This window comes from Acomys russatus, chromosome 22 (genome assembly GCF_903995435.1).
Source record: "Acomys russatus chromosome 22, mAcoRus1.1, whole genome shotgun sequence".
Lineage (NCBI taxonomy): Eukaryota > Metazoa > Chordata > Mammalia > Rodentia > Muridae > Acomys > Acomys russatus.
Window position 1 is genome coordinate 15,058,331 of NC_067158.1, and position 19,019 is coordinate 15,077,349.

Here is a 19,019-nt window from a genome sequence, read left to right on the forward strand (position 1 = left end):
TTAAGGTTAGCATGGTTTAAGGATTAACAAGAAAATCATTGTTTATATGTCTTCCCATTAAGGCTCAACCCAACTAAACATTCATTATCTATGTCTTAGCTCCACAGTTCATTATAAGTTCAAAGTAATATTTTAACTGCCTTTCATTCCAGAAGCTCATTATTCTCATAACTGTTGCTCCTTGTTCAGAACAACAGTTTTTATGTAATAGCTTAGCAAGGATTTTTACCAAGAGACGTCATCTATCTTATGTCTTATTTTTAAGGTCATGTATAGCTTAAATTAGTTAATCATCCAAGTGTACACCAAGACTTGTGACCTCATCCCTGGATCTAGCCTAGAACAAATGTTTTCCTAGATCATACGTTTGCCTCAAGCCTGTTCTTCCTAGTTCCATTTATGTGCTTGTGCCAACGAAATATTCATTTACAGGCCTCAGTAACCCCTCCCAAGGCAGTTGTTTATAGATCTCCAGTAGATAGCAGTCAAAATCTGAAAGATGGAGGTGCTCTAGGCATTCTCCCTTCCTCTAAAGAGAACTACACACACACACACACACACACACACACACACACACACACACACCTGCTCACAGACTTGTTTCTATTCATAGAACATGACTTTCCTCCTTCCTCTTTCCCATCTGTCTTCTCAGGCAGTTGTTCAGATGCTCATCTCACCTCACCTGACCTGCTGATTTCTCCTTAAGCCCCACTGAAAGGTCTTTGTGCTGCTTTTTTTTTTTTTTTTTTTTTTTGGCTTTGTTGATTTTCTCCTTGACATTGTGAAAACACCTGGAGCCCTCATTGATGCGCTGCAATGCAAGGGCAGTAGCTATCCTAGAAACAATAATAATCCAACAAGAACATGTTCTGCTTTCAATTATCATGCTGTTTCTTCAGCTTACTCCTGAAAAGAGCATGGGTCTGCCTCAGTTGCACAGTTACTATGGCCCTTCAACATTATTTTCTTAAGAAATAGGGGCTAGCTCATCCTCAAACTGTCCCTCGTAAGTGGACACTGTGGTCTCACTTGAAAGATTTTTTTTTTTTCATTTTTTAAAGCTGTGATGACACTTTCAAAAGGTTTTGACCACAGGGGATTCTTATGGGTTTCAGGTTCCTCATTTGTAAACAGAGGCATTAGCCTGGCCCATGCATGCTTCCCAGGCTGTCCATTGCAGGCAGCCTTAGAGCTCCATGTGGTGGAAGATATAGCTGTCTCATTGTGTCACATCTGGTTCCTGGCCTTTGAGGGTAACACTTGGTGCCAGTAGGGGGGGCGCTGAGAAAGAAGTTGAATCATTTCTTCTAAATGAATTTTCTCTGTCACATCTTCTTCCCAGCCTGGTATCCATACAAAATGCAGGCCTCATTTTAAAGAGCAACCATGCCAAAAGCACACAGATTCAAATGACCCGGACCACTGTGTTGCATCATGGAAGACATTACATGAACCTTTTATTGTCACAAGCCAAAAGGAAGCCACAAGTCAAGACACTTCCCAGATATACTGATGGGGACCTGAGGTTACAGCAAAGTGGGGAAGTGGTTCAATGCTTCAGACGCTGCCTGATGATAGTTAGTTTTGGGTTGATGGAAGCCAGTGACTTGCCAACTTAACACATTCCAAAGGATTGACCTGATAGCTTAGATGCAAGGGTAGGTGATAGACATTCAGAGAATTAAAAGTTACCCAACTCATTTGACCGTGGATCTGCAACACTGTAATTCTCCACAGTCACAAAGTTTTAAGTCTGTCAGCCTTGCAGAATGTTAACACAATCTGTATTGGAACTTTTGCTTACTAGAGCTTTGCGTAGTTGAGTGTAGGTCAAGAAGTGCATTTAGGAAGGACGAAGCTGCCCTCTGTAAGCCCTGCTTCAGTGCAGGAATTTCCCTTGTATATTAAGAACTTCCTCCTCCACTTCTCTTCCCTCTCCACTCCCTTTTCCTTGTCTACACAGACACACACTGTGACATTGAATTAAGGATTTTCTATGTACTTCCTTTATGCCCTGAATGTGTCTCATGTTAATAATAGTTGCTATTGTGAATGTAAGAGTGAGATGAGTCATCTATAGAATAATACTTAGACCATGAAACCACCTCCCTTTTGCAGGGGAAACTTGTGTCCTCTTTCTTATACTAGTCCCTTCAACTTGGTAATTTCTGGGTCTCCAGGAGGGTGTTGGGGATTTGATGTAGCTGGAGAGCAGCTCACAGATGTCTTTTGAGGCCACTTTTGGCTTTTAGTACAAAACAGATTTCCTCTTGTGCTTTTGGAATTTGGAACACTGAAGAGGAAGATCTCCCTCCCTCTGTCTCTCCCTCCCTCTCTCCCCTTCCCTCCCCTCCCTCTCTGTCTCTGTCTTCCTTTTCCCCTCCTCCTCTCCCCACTTCTCCCCACCCTGACCCCGACTACCCCAATCCCAGTCTCAAGATGAGATTCTAGAGGCTCCTAAGAGCACCTGTTGCTGAAGATGGCCCCTATGCCCTGGGTAGCCTGGGCTGCTAGCAGTCTCTACTTGCATTTAGAGACAGTTGCTTCTTCTCGGCTGCTCTCTGACCCAGGTGAGGCTTATTTTATTTATCAGTAATGCTGGGCGTCACTGTGGGCTCTGAGTAGTGAGTGACCATGCTTATGGAGGGGATTTTTCTCTTTGTCATGCAAGCTTCATTATTTATTCTCAAAGTTCTCTAATTTATAAAATAACACAGGATTAAAGCCCCAAAAGAGGTCTATAATTAGTAATCAGGAAATATTCTTTTCAACTTTATTCCTTTTCCCTTTTTTGGATATGTTAAATTTAATTGGTGCTTAGTTTATTTTAACATGCTTGCAGCAACTTGTGGAATGACTTTTCTACTTTATTCCAACTTAGTAACTTTAATGATTAAAACAAATTCTTACTGAATCCGAGCTTCAGTGTACAGCTGAACAATGCTGATATACCAGGTCATGAGGATGCTTTCTCATTATACACATACACAAATACAACTATACACAAACACACAAACACTTAAACACACATAGAAACTTACAAACACACATACACATAAGCACACACACATATATACACACATAAATTTACAAATGCACACACATACAAACACACAGACACATATAAACACACACACACACACACACACACACACACACACACACACTTTTTTCCAATCTAGGCCTGGGAACACATCTGTAATCTCAGTATCCAGGAGTGTGAAGGAAGAAGTTTGTGAGTTCAAGGGCAGCCTGCATGGCACAAGGAGACCCTATTTTTCTTACACAGACAATCCACACATGGTTGCCAAACAATTTAGAAAAGTACACAAGGCTTATTCTTTGCTACTTAAAATTTCAGTTTGTGTTTCCCTACAACATTGTGAGCCTGTGGGTCACTGGTGGGAGGCATAGATGACAAGGCAGGTGCCCAGCAGCCTCTGGCAGCCCTGTGTGGGAGCTGGCTGGAGGAGGCACACAAGATTCATGAGTGACCAAGTTTCCCAGGTGTTCTATTACTTACTCTGGGCCCTTTGGCAGGATTATATTTCTAAAACTCTGTTTTGAAGGTGAAAGAAAATCCTTTCAGAAACATACATTATTATTCACCTATTCTCTTAGAATTAGAATTTATGTAATTTTAAACATTTTTTTCTGTTCACAAAATTATTAAATGTCTTATGTATTATCTTGTAGGAGGAACATTGTTCAATGCTAAAATAAAATGAAAAGCAAATAAATATGATAAAAAGATAGCCTACTTAAATAAGTTGTGCATGTAAGCAAAGGAGGAACTAAATATCTACATGGGAAAACAGTTACAACCCTTGACTATTAGTACACAGAGCTCCTTACCACCATTCTCTTCCTGGGTGGTGAGTGGTGTTGCGGGCTTGAGCCTGCATTTCCACCTTGCTCCAGGAAAAAAGCCACTAATACACGCATCTTCCAGCATCTTAGAATTCCAGCCCATGTCCCTCTCTATATACCTCCATTTTAATCAGGTAAGCACAGGCATGGATGAACCTGTTTGCCATATCTAAGGACTGACTACTCTGGTAGGGGTCGCCATTTAGTGCCAGCACGCCCTCAACATGTCAAAGCTTCACAAATACAGAAGAGAGTAAGGATAGTGAATGCTCCACATCCACGTTGTTAAAGGTCTTCTCAGGGTCCACAGTGGATTGTGAGTTTGTCTACTTTCTTTCTCCTAAGCCTTATCATCCCCTGTCTTTTTGTCACTCTGCAGCCACCAGGCTCAGTCTTCTAATGTCGGGTGTACCTATTCACTGGGGAAGCACAGGAAAGAAACCGATTCTTATTTTAGTTTTTAAAAAATTATTTTGAACTTTGGTCACACTTTTTTGAATTTGTACACTACTATGCATCTTTGAAGAAAGGCCTTTGGTTTTTTATATTTATTGGGTTTAGCATTTTATGTGTATGTGTATTTTGCCTGCACACATGTTTATGTACCACATGTATACACGTACTTGAAGTGGCAGGAATAGGGCTATGGATCTCCTGGAAGAGGAGTTACATAGGATTTCAAGCCACTATGTAGGCATTGGAATCAAACCAGGGTCGTCTGCAAAGGCAGCCATTGCTCTTAACCTTTGAGCCATCTCTCCAGCACAGCATTGCTGCTTTTTAAATTCATGTGTCTTTACTTCCATTTTGCCCTCATGTCCACTGTAGTTAGAGCAGATAATTCCAGAGGTATGGGGAGGAGGGACAGCTGTCACTGGTTTCTGATCTTTGTGGGAAAGCCTCGAGGTTCCCACTGTGAAAGAGAAGCTAGTGTTTTGTAAATGTCCTTTGCAAGTTAAGGAAGTTGATTTCATTTACAGGAACTTTTTTCTCCTCACAGGTGCTGGGCTTAGCAAATACCATTTCTACACCTATTGGTGTGCTTGAGTGGCTTCTCCCTTTCTGATGGATCTTGCCATCAGATCTCTTCTGCTATTGAATGGTTGGCTTCTCATGACTAACTCAGCTTGGAATCTTCTGGCTCCGTCAACTTCCACGCTTTCTTACCGAGATACTTCTGCCCCTTTTCACCTCTGGGTCTTTACACATATGTCTCCATGCCCAGCACAGACTCCCCGAGTTTCTCCCATGCTTGGGCTATTCTCTTTTTCAGATATCAGTTATGAGCCCCTCTCCACCACCCAGTTCAATTTATTCCTTGTTTCATAGCATCTATGTCTACCCACAAGCCTCTCGGTCCCCTGCGCATGCTCACTGATGCTTACTCTCGGCACTTTGCCCGGGGTGTGTAGTATAATACGTGTTGAATAAGTGAAAAAAAAAGTGGCTAATGACTATATAAATGTTTGAGTTTTACAGATAATGAAAAGAATGAGGATAAAAATTTAATCTTAAGTTTTAGAGATAATTTCCATTTTGGATGATGGTCAAGGGTTTTCCTGGGTGGGTGGTAGGCATGTAACTATGTGCGTATTTCACTCAAGACAGTTTGGTATGAGGTGTCAAAAACCATTTAAACACTAAGGAAAATGATTCCTGTACGAGTTCTCCAACAGGGGGTATTTATATTTTTTTGTGTGTCTGAAGTTCTTCTAGGTTCCAAATTGCAACAGACGACAGCAGAGCCAGTAGCCTGGCCTTTTTAAAAGAGATACAGGACCTGGCTGAAGAAATTTTTGAAACAATGGACAAGGCAAAGAACTTACAAAAACTCTGGCTGAAAAGATCTGAAAGCCCAGGTAAGATGCTGCAAATCTTTTTTTAAATTAATTTATTCTTGTTACATCACAATGTTTATCCCATCCCTTGTATCCTCCCATTCTTCCCCCCCCCCATTTTCCCATTATTCCCCTCCCCTATGACTGTTCCTGAGGGGGATTACCTCCCCCTGTATATGCTGCAAATCTTAACTTGTTTTCTTGGACACAGAATGAGAGCCCTTTACGCTACCAGCTTCTCCAGGGCTTGGGAGAAGGTGCGCCCCCTTCTGGCCTAGGCTATCACTGCTCGCTGTATGGAGGGTGGGCTTGGATCCTTCTTCTGGAGACCTGTAAAGGGTGTATAGGAGTTATCCAGCCCTCCCTTAGGCTGTGGCCCACGCAGCTTAGTCACCTCTTCTAATACCATTGACTTTTTCCATGTCATTTGTCCATATTTAAGAACTGTCCTCACCTTCTCTACATATATTCCCCATTCGTTCTTTCCCTGGGGATGTGACCTAGTCTTTTCTTTTTTGTTTTTGTTCTTGTTTTTTTGTTTTTGTTTTGTTTTTGAGAGAGCATCTCAATAAAAGGGAAGTGGTCTTCCCCAGCAGATGAGGGAGTTCTGTTGGGCTCTCTCATGGTGTCAGGGTTCATGTCTGTAACCTCTGCTTTTGGGGTCTGGGGCAGGAGGATTTTGAATTCAAGGCCAGCCTGGGTTAGGTAGCAAAGTGTGGAGGACAAAAAGGCCTCATGCTCACACATAAGGACTGGAAAAACCAGGAAAGTGGAGCACACAGCTCACCTCTTCCCTGGAATGAGGTGTGTTGCCACTCTTCCAGGAAGGTCAGGAAGGATGTAATTTTACAACCTGGTGGTTCTCTGTTCTCTGGTGAGACAGGTCTTGTCCTTATCTCCAGAATTTACTTATTGCATACCTTTCCCCTTAAAATCTTAAGATCTTGAGCATTACTTTAAGGCCATAAACCCATCCTCATGAGTGATGTCACTTGTGTTTTACAACAGCCTAAGCGACTTCTATGTTATCTTAGGCCCAGGCTAATCCTGACATCCATAGGTATTATGTTTCCGTCAGTCGAGATCCCTAAACCCTATCTTGGGCACCATCTCCGAGTCAACAGTACTGATTCTTGTGAAAGAAGCCAGATGTATTTTGTAAAGAAGCTCAGTGTAATCATGTCTTAAATTGTTGTGCACTTGGGACTGAGTTAATTGTTATCTGCATACCTTTTCCCAAAACTTTGCTGTGCTTAATTAAATATGGGTGTATCTATTTTCAGCTTGTTATTGCCCGGGCTATTTCCCCATAGCATGTGATATTTAAAAATCTGAAAAAACGATCATTTCACTTTTCTTGTTGGAAAGTTTTGCTTGTTTGTTTTCTGAGATACAGCCTTGCTGTGTAGATCTGGATGTGGTGGAGCTTTTCCACATAGACCAGGAAGGTTCTGATTCAGCAATCCTCCTGCCTTTGCTTCCCCAGTGCTGGGATTGCAGGAGTGCCAACGTATTCCACTTGCTTTTCTTTACTTTTGTTCACTCTTTTCATTCTGTGATGAGTACTTAGCATGCCATGTGTAATTAAAGGCAGATCTTTGTGAATTTGAGGCCAGCCTGGTCTACAAAGGGAGTTCAGGACAGCCAAGGCTACACAGAGAAACCCTGCCTCAACATACCCCCCCCCCCAAAAAAAAGAAAACCTGGCAAAAATACAATACCCATATGGGGAAAGTACTAAAGTTTATTTACTATTTGTTTTTTGGAAAATTAATATCAGTGTGGTTTGGAATGTGGCAGCAACAGTTGTCTTTGTGTTTATTCTTCTATTTTCACCTTTGTATTTTGAGCCCAGCTGTCTCATTTCACTTATAGACCGAGGCAGGCACCCACTGTACTCTGGGGTCTGACCACCTGACCTGTGAAATGTGTTTCATTGTAGGTTCTGCATATGGCTCCAGTTTTCTAACAGTGAGTATCCTCAGCAATGCTGGGCACATCTCTTTGTAGCTGAGTTTATATTCTCAAGGACTTTTTCTTTCATTCTTCTTTTTTTCTCCTCCTCCTCCTTCTTCTTTTTGTAACAACTGTGCAGTGTGGTATTCAATGGAGATAAATTTACATCAGATATAGATTGAAGATGGTTTTACTTTCTTAAATCAGAGCTCTGGGTCTATAAGAAGGAGAAAGTGAGAGGGGAGGCAGTGGGTGGTAAGCGGGCCTTAGGTTGCTTTGTGGGAGGGATTTAAGTCAACATGAATGCAAAGTTGGTAGGATCTGTGTTTGGTATATGACATTTGACTTGCTCTAAACACAGGACTTTCATTTAAAACCATAGTTATCAATGGGATGACTTGTCACTACATATATTTGAAGCTGTCACAACTAGGGGTAGGTAGAGAGGCCACTATTTGTTTCTGGTGAGCAGAGGTGGAAATGCTTCTAGAAATCCTTCAAAGAGAGTCAGCCATCTGGGCAGTGGTGGTGGTGCATGCCTTTAATCTGGCATGTTGTATTAAAAACAATACTGCTACTTGGGAGGCAGAGGTAGATAGATCTCTATGAGTTCAAGGCCAGCTTAGTCTACAGAGAGAGTTTAAGATAGCCAAGGTGACGGAGGAGACCTTGTCTTGAAAAACCAAACCAAACCAAAACCAAACCAAATCAGAAAAGCAACAACAACAGAACAAAGTGAGACATCCTCACAGCAGACTCACCCAGAGATCAGCAGAGTAGAGAACCTAAGCAAAGGGCGAGCCTGTCGACACGGAGGCTCTTCTCTGATCACACTGCTCCAACAGACTCTCAAGGCCAAGGTATTTTTGGTAGCCCTGTTGTCTTGCATTGTGTCTCAGTAATTCCCAGAAGGCTTTAAAGTAATTTAAGAAAATATGTACACAGTAAACCATTAGCAGGGTCTGTCAATAAAGGCCCAAATGCTCTGGATGGGCCAGGAATGTCACCCAACTGTGATCAGACACCTACCCTAACACCAGGGCAAAGGTGTAGCTGGTCTTTTCCCTCCTTTCTCTACCCTTTATTGCCCTGGTTTCACCCCCTAACACTACATAGGAGAGAAACAAAGATAGAGGGGAGAGAGTAATTAGGAATACCCACAAATCAAATTTCTTTCCTTTGTTTTGTCTTTGGCCATGACTATTAACAAACCATAGCCAACCTCCTTAAATGGCCAACAACTACCCACCACACCTCTCAGGGCCCTAACATTTATGTACCCTCTGAAAAGTTCCCAGAATTCCAAATATCACACAATTGCAGAAACCATCTGCAGCTGGCAAATCCATGCCTCTGCTAGAGTATGAGGCAAATCATAGTCATCTGCTCTGGTCAGTTTGAAGCAGCTTCATATCCCCACATTTGGGATTAAGGCAAAACAAATTCTTACAGTATTTCTGTTTTTTTAAGAAATAAACCAAAATTCTAAAATTGCCACTACATAATGGGACTCATCAAAGCACATGCAAGCTCAGTTTACAAATAACTGAGAAGTGTTAGCTTAATCGGTTGAAGCACTGTTTTAATGATCAAATTAGCATTTTAAAGGAATTATGAGTAGCCCACCTAAATGTCAGTTGGCTTGTGACAATGAAAGACCGATAAATCAATTTTGCAAAACAACTTGATACCTTTGTGGCCCTTCCGAAAAATTTTTCTTATGCTAAAACTTTCGTGCATAAATAGGTTATTTATAATGATGGATAATTTTAATATCCCAAACAGGTAAGTAAATGTTGATACTCTACCTTATAAATCTATAGCATGGGAAATGGTTAGGGTGACTGGGGGAAGTAGAAACTGCCATCATGCACATTATCTGATTATTATTCACAGACATTGAGGCCACAAATATGGTGAGCTGAAGCATGGCCACAGCAAAGCAGTTCTGTTTGCTACCAGGAAAGGATTCTAGGTCTATGTTTTTGTTAGAGAATTTTGGTAATGATGTACCTGGTATATTTTCTTCCTTCCTTCCTTCCTTCCTTCCTTCCTTCCTTTCTTTCTTCCTTCCTTCTTTCTTAGCCTGGGTCGCATTTAGACCAGCCTGGACTCCAACTCTCTATGTCATGAAGGATGGCTTTGAACTCACGATACTTCTGTCTATCTGATTCTCCAGTGCAAGATTTCCAGAATATCCCACTGTGTTGCTTTTTTGTTTGATTTTCTTTTAGAGTATAGCATTCTTTGGGATAATCTGATCAGAGGGGTGAGACATGAATTATGTCTTTATGGGACCTTTTATGTCACTGTGCTGAGCCACAGGTTTTTGATGGTGACAGTAGAATTTGGAAACCAACTAGGAAATGAACACAGTTACCTATGCAGTACCTGTGTATGGCAAAGGTGTAATGCAGCTGTGCAGTTATAGAAAGTAGGCTGCAGTGTAATTTCTGATATATTTAGGTGGTATAGTTAGTAGAATCTTTCAGTGAAGGTAAGGTAGAGAAGCCAAAGTGACTAGGTATTTATGTAAGCAATTACAAGTACAGAGTGACCATTTACGGAGGTAGAGAAAGGTCAGTGCAAGTTTTTCTTGGTGGTGTGATGAGGAGAAGGAAGGGGAGAAGAGAAATCAAGAAATTGACTTGGGAGTGCTATTGATCCATCGAGGTGTTGTTTTCAAGGATGTGGTGGCACAAATTGGGTGCTGAGGTAAACAGTCTGGGACAGGTGTATGGATTTGGAAGGTGTAGGGGCAGAAGTGACACACACATGAAGCATGGACAGTTGTAGCTGGAGATGAGGCAGAGAACATATCTGAGAAGGTATGTGAGGCTAGGAGGGGGAAGAGATGGAGGGAGAGCTGTGTGGAAGCCCAGAAAGCTATTTTCAAGGAGATAGGAAGATCCAGTGTCTCAGTGCCATGGAGAGACCAAGTCAGAGCAGCAGCTACTTCAAACAGCAGCCTGAGGTGGTGGGTGATGCTGACAGGAGAGGCTCCAGTAGAGGAAGCGGGATGAGAGTGTGACTCTTTTTCTCCTGGGAGAGAAATGGAATGGCTGGGCAGACAAGTTATACAATTCCAGGAGGATATGCAGAGTTGAAAGACCAGGAACCGAAGCTGTTCCTGAGGCCACCGAGTCCCCATACCTCCCACTGGCTGTGTAATCTAGCTTCAGCTAAGGCCTGTTGTTGCCTCAGAGCCCAGCCTCCTGGTGGCAGAACCCCACACCAAGCACACGAGGAAGTTATTTGCTTTTTGCACCTGTTCTCCATAAGAAGCATGCTTAGCCCAAGAGGATGGGGGCTGACACCCACAGCAGCCCTCCAGGGTACCACACATCGGTGATGTCTGACAGCAAACCCTGCTTCCCTTTCTTCTTCCTCCTCCTTTTCTGCATCATTTTTTCTACCGCCTTTCAGTCTTTTATTTGTTTATTTTTTTCTGTCTTTTTGTCTTTCCTTATTTTTCTTTTTTGATAGGTTATAGTTATTTTAAATAGAAGGTTTTCCTAATGCTTTTATTATTGATACTTGATTTTAGACAAACAAGCTCTACATTTTCAAAACTTTAAAAATAGAAGGAATCTAATGATAAGTTTAAAATCTTGTCTGTTGAACATAGTAGGTGTTACAATGAGCTTATAGCATATCTGAAGCATTCTGTCTATCTGTATTCTGCCTCTTCTTTACTTGATTAAGAAAATTAAATAGGAAAGCTCTTGGTAATTTTTTTTATCAGATGGATCTCAATAAAACTGAGGATGTGATATCAAAATTGGAAAGCCTCCATCAGCAACCTCATATTTGGAATTTTCTACATTCGCTGCCCAGACTGTACGCAACTAACGCTCACTTGGAAGAGAGCGTGGGCGCCGTGGCACACTTTCTCCATGCTGGCTTGAAGTAAGAAAACAACACCAAGCAGTCATATGTGTTACCTCCATAATTTTAGTAAAAGTATGTGCCACTGTGTACTATTTTATAAAAGACACTCAAATAATGTCCCCTTTCATAGCCCCTTGCAATGTTGGCATTGCCGAGGGCTTAAACCTCACATTCTGGAACGCAGCTTATCTGAGGACCAGACTCTGAGTTTTTACTATGACCTTTTAGTTGTCATGATGGCGCTGGCTGGCAGAGAATGAAGTGCACTGTAATACTTCCTTATCTTAAATATTTGGACAGAGGTGGAAGGAGCCCCCCTCTGTCCTGTTGCTCTAAGCCCTGAACAGATTAGCAACGAACAGAGAGACTAGTCAGGTTGTGTAGCAAGAGGCACAATTTCAAGCCTGAAGCTATGATGACAGTAGCTGACCGTGTCATCTTCTGCGGGTTTCTCCTGTATTGTTTCTACGGCAGCAAGGACATTTACTCACAGTAGGCACTGCTGGCAAGCGATGCTGAGGTTCGGGGATAATTTTACATTCTTGGGATCCTCCTAAAGGCACAAAGCTACAGTGAGAGATTTTCCTTGGTGAGAAATCACGTGGAGGCTACCTGCTAGGAGCCATGATGGTGGTGGGGTCGGCCTCATGCTGCTAAAGAATACAGTTCCAACCTCAGCTGAGAGAGGTTTCTGACTATAATTGTAATTACTTATAGAATGTGTTATGTAAAAAAACACAGAATGCATATCATATACTTAGTGACTCACCCTGTCTGAAGCTCCTTATTCTGTGAAACAGTTTGAGAACCACCGATTTAGATCCTTAGGTAGGAACATTCTGCGATATCTTCTCCAGGTATTAGACTAACTATGGGAACCTGGGACTGCTCATCTTCTGTCTCATTGTATATTCCGTATATGACTTGTTGGCTGCCAAAAGGGGCAGGAAGACCTAAGGCTGAGCAAAGAACAGCACCTGGGGTAGAACACACTGGAGCAGGATGTGTGTGAAAGCCACCCTGGAGCATTTCAAGAGGGACTCACTTCTGCTTGTTCTACTACCCAGGGAGTTGGGGGTCACATTAAACCAAGCAGATTGCGGACACACTAATGGTCTGACAACACCCTGGAGCAGGGCTGGGGTCTGGCCGTTGGGAACTAAGTCTGGAATTGATACTCCTTGGTTGACTACCAACTCACTCTGTTTGGGTTTGTTTTTGTTCTAGTTCATTAACGTCTCTGGGAGAGCTGGATTGGCTGCCCTTGCACCAGACCATCCCCCAGGTTTCTAGACATGTTCTGAATGTAACCATCTCCACTCTGAGGTTTCTGCAGCAGCACAGAGCAGCTGTTAATGGTGAGAGACCCCCAGGGTTGGGGCTGTGCTGGGGGATATTCCACACTTGCAAGCACAGAGTCACAGCTTCTTCAAAGAATTGATGAATTAAAATGTTAACCCCAAATTCACTGTTTCTGCCAGTAAGACAGACGTAGGATTAAAATTTTCAAGTCAAATGGACTGACTTTCTACTGCTGTTGAAATTCTGCAGTCATTGCTAATAAGAATTGCATTTATATTTCAAACAACTGAATTTTTAATTCCTTAAGCTGTAAGCTGTCTTTAAATTCAGATGAACCACTTGTTCTGGGGTTTGTAAACTTTCATCTTTTTAAGCTCCTACTGGAGCAAATTCCAATGCCCTGGAACTGGAGTTGGGGACAGTGGGAAAACAAAAAGGCCACTCAAAGAAGGCACACTTTGTGTTTGTAACAAGTAGCCCTCTTCAGGGAAGGATATGGGATCCCCTGTTTTCTTGACTTCAACATTATTAAGTTGCCATTGGACTTAATATTTTACTTATAAGGTTATTCTCTTTGGCTTTTTCTTTGTTTAATTTTCTATGGGATGTGCAGTGAGAGAGCAGTGAAATTAGAATTCATCTCCTGTCACCCGCTGTCTGTCTGTCCATCTGATCAGTTCATCTAACCATCCATCTGCCCATTTGGCTGCTCATCTGCCCACCCAGCTCTCTACTCACTTATAGATTAGTTAATTTATTCCTCACCCACTCACCCCATCATTGCTAATCCATGAACATTACCCCCATCTCCCTATTTCCATTTATGAGCTGAAAAGGAAATGGTGTTCTCTCTCTCTCTCTCTCTCTCTCTCTCTCTCTGTCTCTCTCTCTGTGACTGAAGTTTGAATATACACTTCACTCCAGTACTCTACCATTTTCTGTAACCCAATCATTTACAACATATAATATTTATATAAATATATAAAATTTATATAAAATATTTTATATTTAATTATATGTGTTTGTGTGTGGCCTTGCACACATAAATGCAGTGCCCTTGGAGGTGAGAAGAGGGTGTCAGGTCCCCTGAAACTGGAGTAGGAGTCAGTTGTTATCCACTGGATATAGGTGCTGGGAGTGTTGTTTTCTTTTTTAAACTCAGGTCTCATGCCACAGCTGCATTCATTTCTAACCACTGAACCATCTTTTAGCATTCTCTTCCCACTTATTCATTTATTTATTTTTTACATAAACCCATTGAGATTTATATATTAGACCAGGGTTTGTCTGAGGGGCTAGACTAATCTGGCTGCATAATATTTTATTTCTGAGTTCATTACAATACGTGACTTTACTTTAGTTTTATTTAGAGAAAGTATCTCAGTAGGTTTCCTAGGTTGGTCTTGAACTTGAAGTCCTCTGGACTTGGCTTCTTAAGGAACCGGTATCATAATTATCAGTAATGAATGGTTCTTGCACTCAGAGAAGTCATTTAAAAAGGAGCAAAAGCTATCCATACAGAAATTAGAGATCATGGAGTGTGGATCTGCCATCTTCCTCAGGGACAGCTTCAAAGAAGAGTTTTGAAGATTTTTTCTTTTTGGTTTTTTGAGAAGGAGTTTCTCTGTATAGCTTTGGCTGTCCTGGACTTGCTTTGTAGACCAGGCTGGCCTCGAACTCACAGTGATCAGCCTGCCTCTGCCTCCCTGAGTTCTGGGATTCCAGCCATGTGCCACCAGGCCTATTAACATGGCCAAGGAGCATTTTCAGGAAAAGGGAGCAGCATTCGATGTGCAGGGCCTTGCCAAGAGTGAAGAGTGTTTGATGGTCAGTGTGTCTGAGGTATATCAGGCAGTGACAGAGATTGACTTAGAAAGGGGGCCTGGTTCAGTCTCAATGGCCAATGGAGAAATAGATTCAGGGATACATTGTAGAGACATGTTCTGAGACATGTGTGAGGGAGGGCTGGAGGCAGGCAAGTCCTGGGTCATGCCTAGCATTGGTCTTTTACTTTTGGTGGTTCAGTGTCCTGAGTTATAAAATGAATTGATTTCACAAAGATTCCTGTAGACTTAGATATATTTCTCCTGCCCAACACAATGTTATCCTCCAAAATACCCTCCCCCAACCCAATTTCCATTTGCTGCTTGGGACTCAGCATGGTAGATCTCGTGGAGAGGGTGGTCTTCATTATGAAGGATGTTAGGTTATTAAAGATTAACTCGATTTTTATATCAATTTAATTCTACTAGAAGCTATTTCTTAAGTCCATAATAAAAGACTGGAGGTGGGGTAGGAGATATATTAAAACACCCCATTGAAAGGTTTTCTGTGACCTCAATTTTAACAAGCTCATTTGGAAGCAGAAATTTGCACAAATCACCCAAATTATAGCATTCAATTTAGCCTACAATTGGAGATATAATTACTTTAAAGAATGTAATTAAAAGCAATTTTCTATCCATTTGAGTCAGAGTTAAGAAATATGATTATAGAATAGAGTTCTAGAGACCACTAAAAAATTGTCTTCATCTCTCTTGTCTCTAGGAAAGATGCTTTTCCTGGTGAACAGATTATAGTGCATGGAGCAAAGGAATGGAAGTGCTGGCCCAGTCACATAACTCACTGACTTTATTAATTTGCAGGATCTGAACATGCAACTGCTCAGCTACAAATTTCAGAATCCATATTGCCCTCCAATTTCAGAGAATGTTATCTTTCTTTTTCAAGGCATTTTGGAAGACTGGTGACACTACTTTTTTTTTTTTTTTCCTGTTCTTTTCTGGAATTCGGTGTCTAATTGCATTAGGGTATGGCATCAGTAGGGATGGAAATTTGTAACTCAGCCTCAGGAACAACACCCTTTGGGTGTAGGTGCTATCTTGCTCTAGAAATGTGGTTTTTAAGTGGTTACCTCGAGTTCTTCTTTGTCTCTTAAACGGGCATAATTACTGTGCTGTTTTTTTGGTGATGTCGATATCATATGGGAAATGCTTAGTTTTCAGGCTGGCATCTCATCCACATCCCATGAGGGCTTGTTTTAATCTCAGAAACAAATCTTAGTTTCGACCCATGGCATCATGCAAAGATGTCAGTCTTTGAGCACTGGAAACCTAGTCTTGGATACACAGACTGGGCCTCTCATTTTCTTTCTTCCCCAAATGTCATGACTAGAGCTGGAGAGATAAACCACAGGTTAAGAGCACACATTTCTCTTGCAAAAGATTTGACTTTGGTTTCCAGTGCCCATGTCAGCTGCCTGTAACTCCAGTTCCAGGGAATCCATCACTTTCTCTTGGCCTCACTGGGCACCTACACTCATGTGCACATACCACATTCCCATACGCATAACTAAAAATAATCAAAATATTTTTTAAAAATGTCATGGCTGTGTCTTATCTGTTGTGCTCATGCCACCAAATTAACTTAGTCATCATATGAGGTCATGCATGTGGATAAGTCTTGCAGGTGCTTAGTACATATAAGGTTCTTGGCAGACGGCTGCAGAATCATGATATGAAGTGATTTAACTAGCTGCTAGATTTTCTGGAAAAGCTCCTCCGATGGCTTGAGTAGTGTTACGTTTGCAGTTGCCAGGATATGCTCCTCAGAGCTTTCCTCTGACATTGGGAGTTTGGATGTACACTTTGGGCTGTCCCTTCCAGGTGACGCCACCTGCTTAGCTGGATAGCTTACAGGTTTTATGTATTGATTATCCTAGCTGTGGGGACTTTATACTGCAGCTTGAACTTTTGGAATAGGATTGCAAGGTCTCTCTGTAGCAGCGGTTCTCAACCTTCGCAACGTGGAGGCCCTTTAATACAGCTCGTTGTGTTGTCTTGACCCCAAGTCATAAAATTATTTTGTTGCTGCTTTATAACTGTAATTTTCTACCATTGTGAATTGTAATAGAAACATCTGATATGTGAGATATCTGAAATGCAACCCCAAAAGGGTTTGCCGTCCACATGGGTTAAGAGCCACTGCTCTATTATAGCACTTTATACTGTGAGTCCTTTTCCTTGATGCTACAGGTAGCTGATTTTCAATATTTAATTAGTATGATCCCAGTGAAAATCTCTTACAACACATCACTCTTTACTTGTCTATCTAATTGAGTTCCTTGAGATAGCATTTTAGATGTGAAATTACTGGGTTCATTATTCTGGATTTTACAAAGCCTTTGAAATGTGCTTTTCAGTTCTTTCATGGAGCTGTGTCATCATTCACACGGGGGTCTTGAATACTAAGTCTTCCTTATGCATGGCTTTGTTTTTTGTGGTTTCAGTAACCCACATCCAATTCTAGCTAACAAACCCTAAGTAGGTAATTAAAAAAATAAGGAATTTACAAGTTTTAAAGATTTCTTTAAAAATTTTGTCTCTGTGTGTGTGTGTCTGTGTGTCTGTGTATATGAACACATGTGTGCAGGTACCTACAAAGGCCAGAAGAGGGCATTGGGTTCCCCAGAGTTGTAGGCAACTGTGTGTCATCCAATGCAGGTTTTGGAAGCTAAATTCCTGTACTTTGGAAGAATGGCAAACACTCTAAACTTCTGAGCCATCTCTCTAGCCTGAACCCACATATTTTAAATTGTATGACTTTCTGAATACTGAGACGAAATCTTACTTTTTTCTTGTTTCATTTTATCTTGAACAGGAAACTCTCTTTAGCCTGCACATTAATTATTTAGCAGCCAATAGTACTTTTGATTATCAGATCATCTGTCATGGAATGCAAATGCTTTTATTTAATGGTAGCCTCAAAGTATAAAAAGGAATGACCATTTTATTGAAGCATATTATTTTTGTATTATTAGTTGCTTGAATGTCTTACTATGCCTACTCTATAAATTAAAGTTATCATGGACACGTATGAGTAGAAAATAAATTTGCTTTACCCAGAGTTTGGTTATGCACAGTTTCAGGTATCTACTAGGGGTCTTGCAACGTGTCCTCTGCACTTGAGGGGTGATGACAGTACCAGCGTTTGTTTCTTCTTCTTTTTATATATTGTGTGTATTTGCACTGCACAATCTGTGTGTAAGCTTGAGTGATATGTGCTTTGTGTGCATTTAGTTGCCCATGAGGCAAGAAGTCATCAGAACCCATAAAACTGAGTTATAGTTGGTTGTGATTCAACATGTGGGTGCTGGGAACTGAGCCGGGATCCTCTGAAAGAATAGTAAATATCCTTAACATTTGATCCACCTCTCCAACCATTGTTCTTATGTGTTCCCAAGTGGTACTTAATGTTATTAAGTTTAATTTTTCCATTCATTTAGAAGTAAAACATTATTTTATTCATTACTGTGGGTATATCCAAATATCAGAATAACTAATGCATTAATCATTTGTGTTCACAGAGACTGTTTACCACCTGTCCCTGCAGAATATGTTGTGGGATCCTCAGAAAGTTCAGTCTGATCTCAAGTCCCAGTTTGGTTTCAATGACCTTCAAATGGAGCACATCCTGAATTATTCAGCTGAACTGAAGGAGGTATGCATACTTGTCTTCTCAAGGCATTGGCTGACCTTAGAGCGACTCTAGAATATAGTCACCTCCCCTAATCTGCATCTCACATCCAACTGCAGCCCCAAAGGTTTAGATAAAACATGAATTTGTGCAGCCTATTTCCCTGTAACTACATCCTAAATAACACTGTATAGTAACTATTTACAGAGCACCCCCATCATGTTATCTATTTTAAGTTACCCGGAAATGAGTTAAAGTATATAAGCATACATTTACAAGTTTTGTGCAAATACCAAACTATATTGAATGGAAAAATTTATATCTTTGCCTTTTGATATCTTTTGAGGGCCCTGGAATCAACGTTCCATAGAAATGGAGGGACAACTCTGTTGTCCAGCTGGGTAATGACAGTGGGAGGTGGGAGCTAGAAAAGTGAATTCTGCTTCTGAACTTCAAGCACCTTAGATATAGCAGCCGCTAGAAACATCCCTTTCTTTCCCTATCAGTTTTTCTCAGCACTCAGAGGCAGTGACGTCAACTTGATTGCTCTAGGAAGCATCAGGAGGAGAAGCCAGGCCAGGCCAGGCCAGGTGGAGGTGCAATTTAGATTACTTTTCTATGATTATCCATGTCTCTGTGTCTAAGTGCCCTTCCCTGATGCACTGTCATGCTTTGAACATAGTC

The 19,019-nt window shown here is 41.3% G+C and overlaps 1 protein-coding gene across 1 annotated transcript in view; it reads left to right on the forward strand.

The window, feature by feature from the left end:
- Abca13 (ATP binding cassette subfamily A member 13) overlaps positions 1-19,019 on the forward strand; it is a 403,635-nt gene that overhangs the window by 16,459 nt on the left and 368,157 nt on the right. Inside the window, exons 3-7 of the mRNA XM_051164717.1 lie at positions 5,581-5,732; positions 7,654-7,682; positions 11,413-11,576; positions 12,786-12,916; positions 18,226-18,359. Of these exons, the coding sequence (XP_051020674.1) occupies positions 5,581-5,732; positions 7,654-7,682; positions 11,413-11,576; positions 12,786-12,916; positions 18,226-18,359 (610 nt within the window). The remainder of the gene's footprint in view (positions 1-5,580; positions 5,733-7,653; positions 7,683-11,412; positions 11,577-12,785; positions 12,917-18,225; positions 18,360-19,019) is intronic.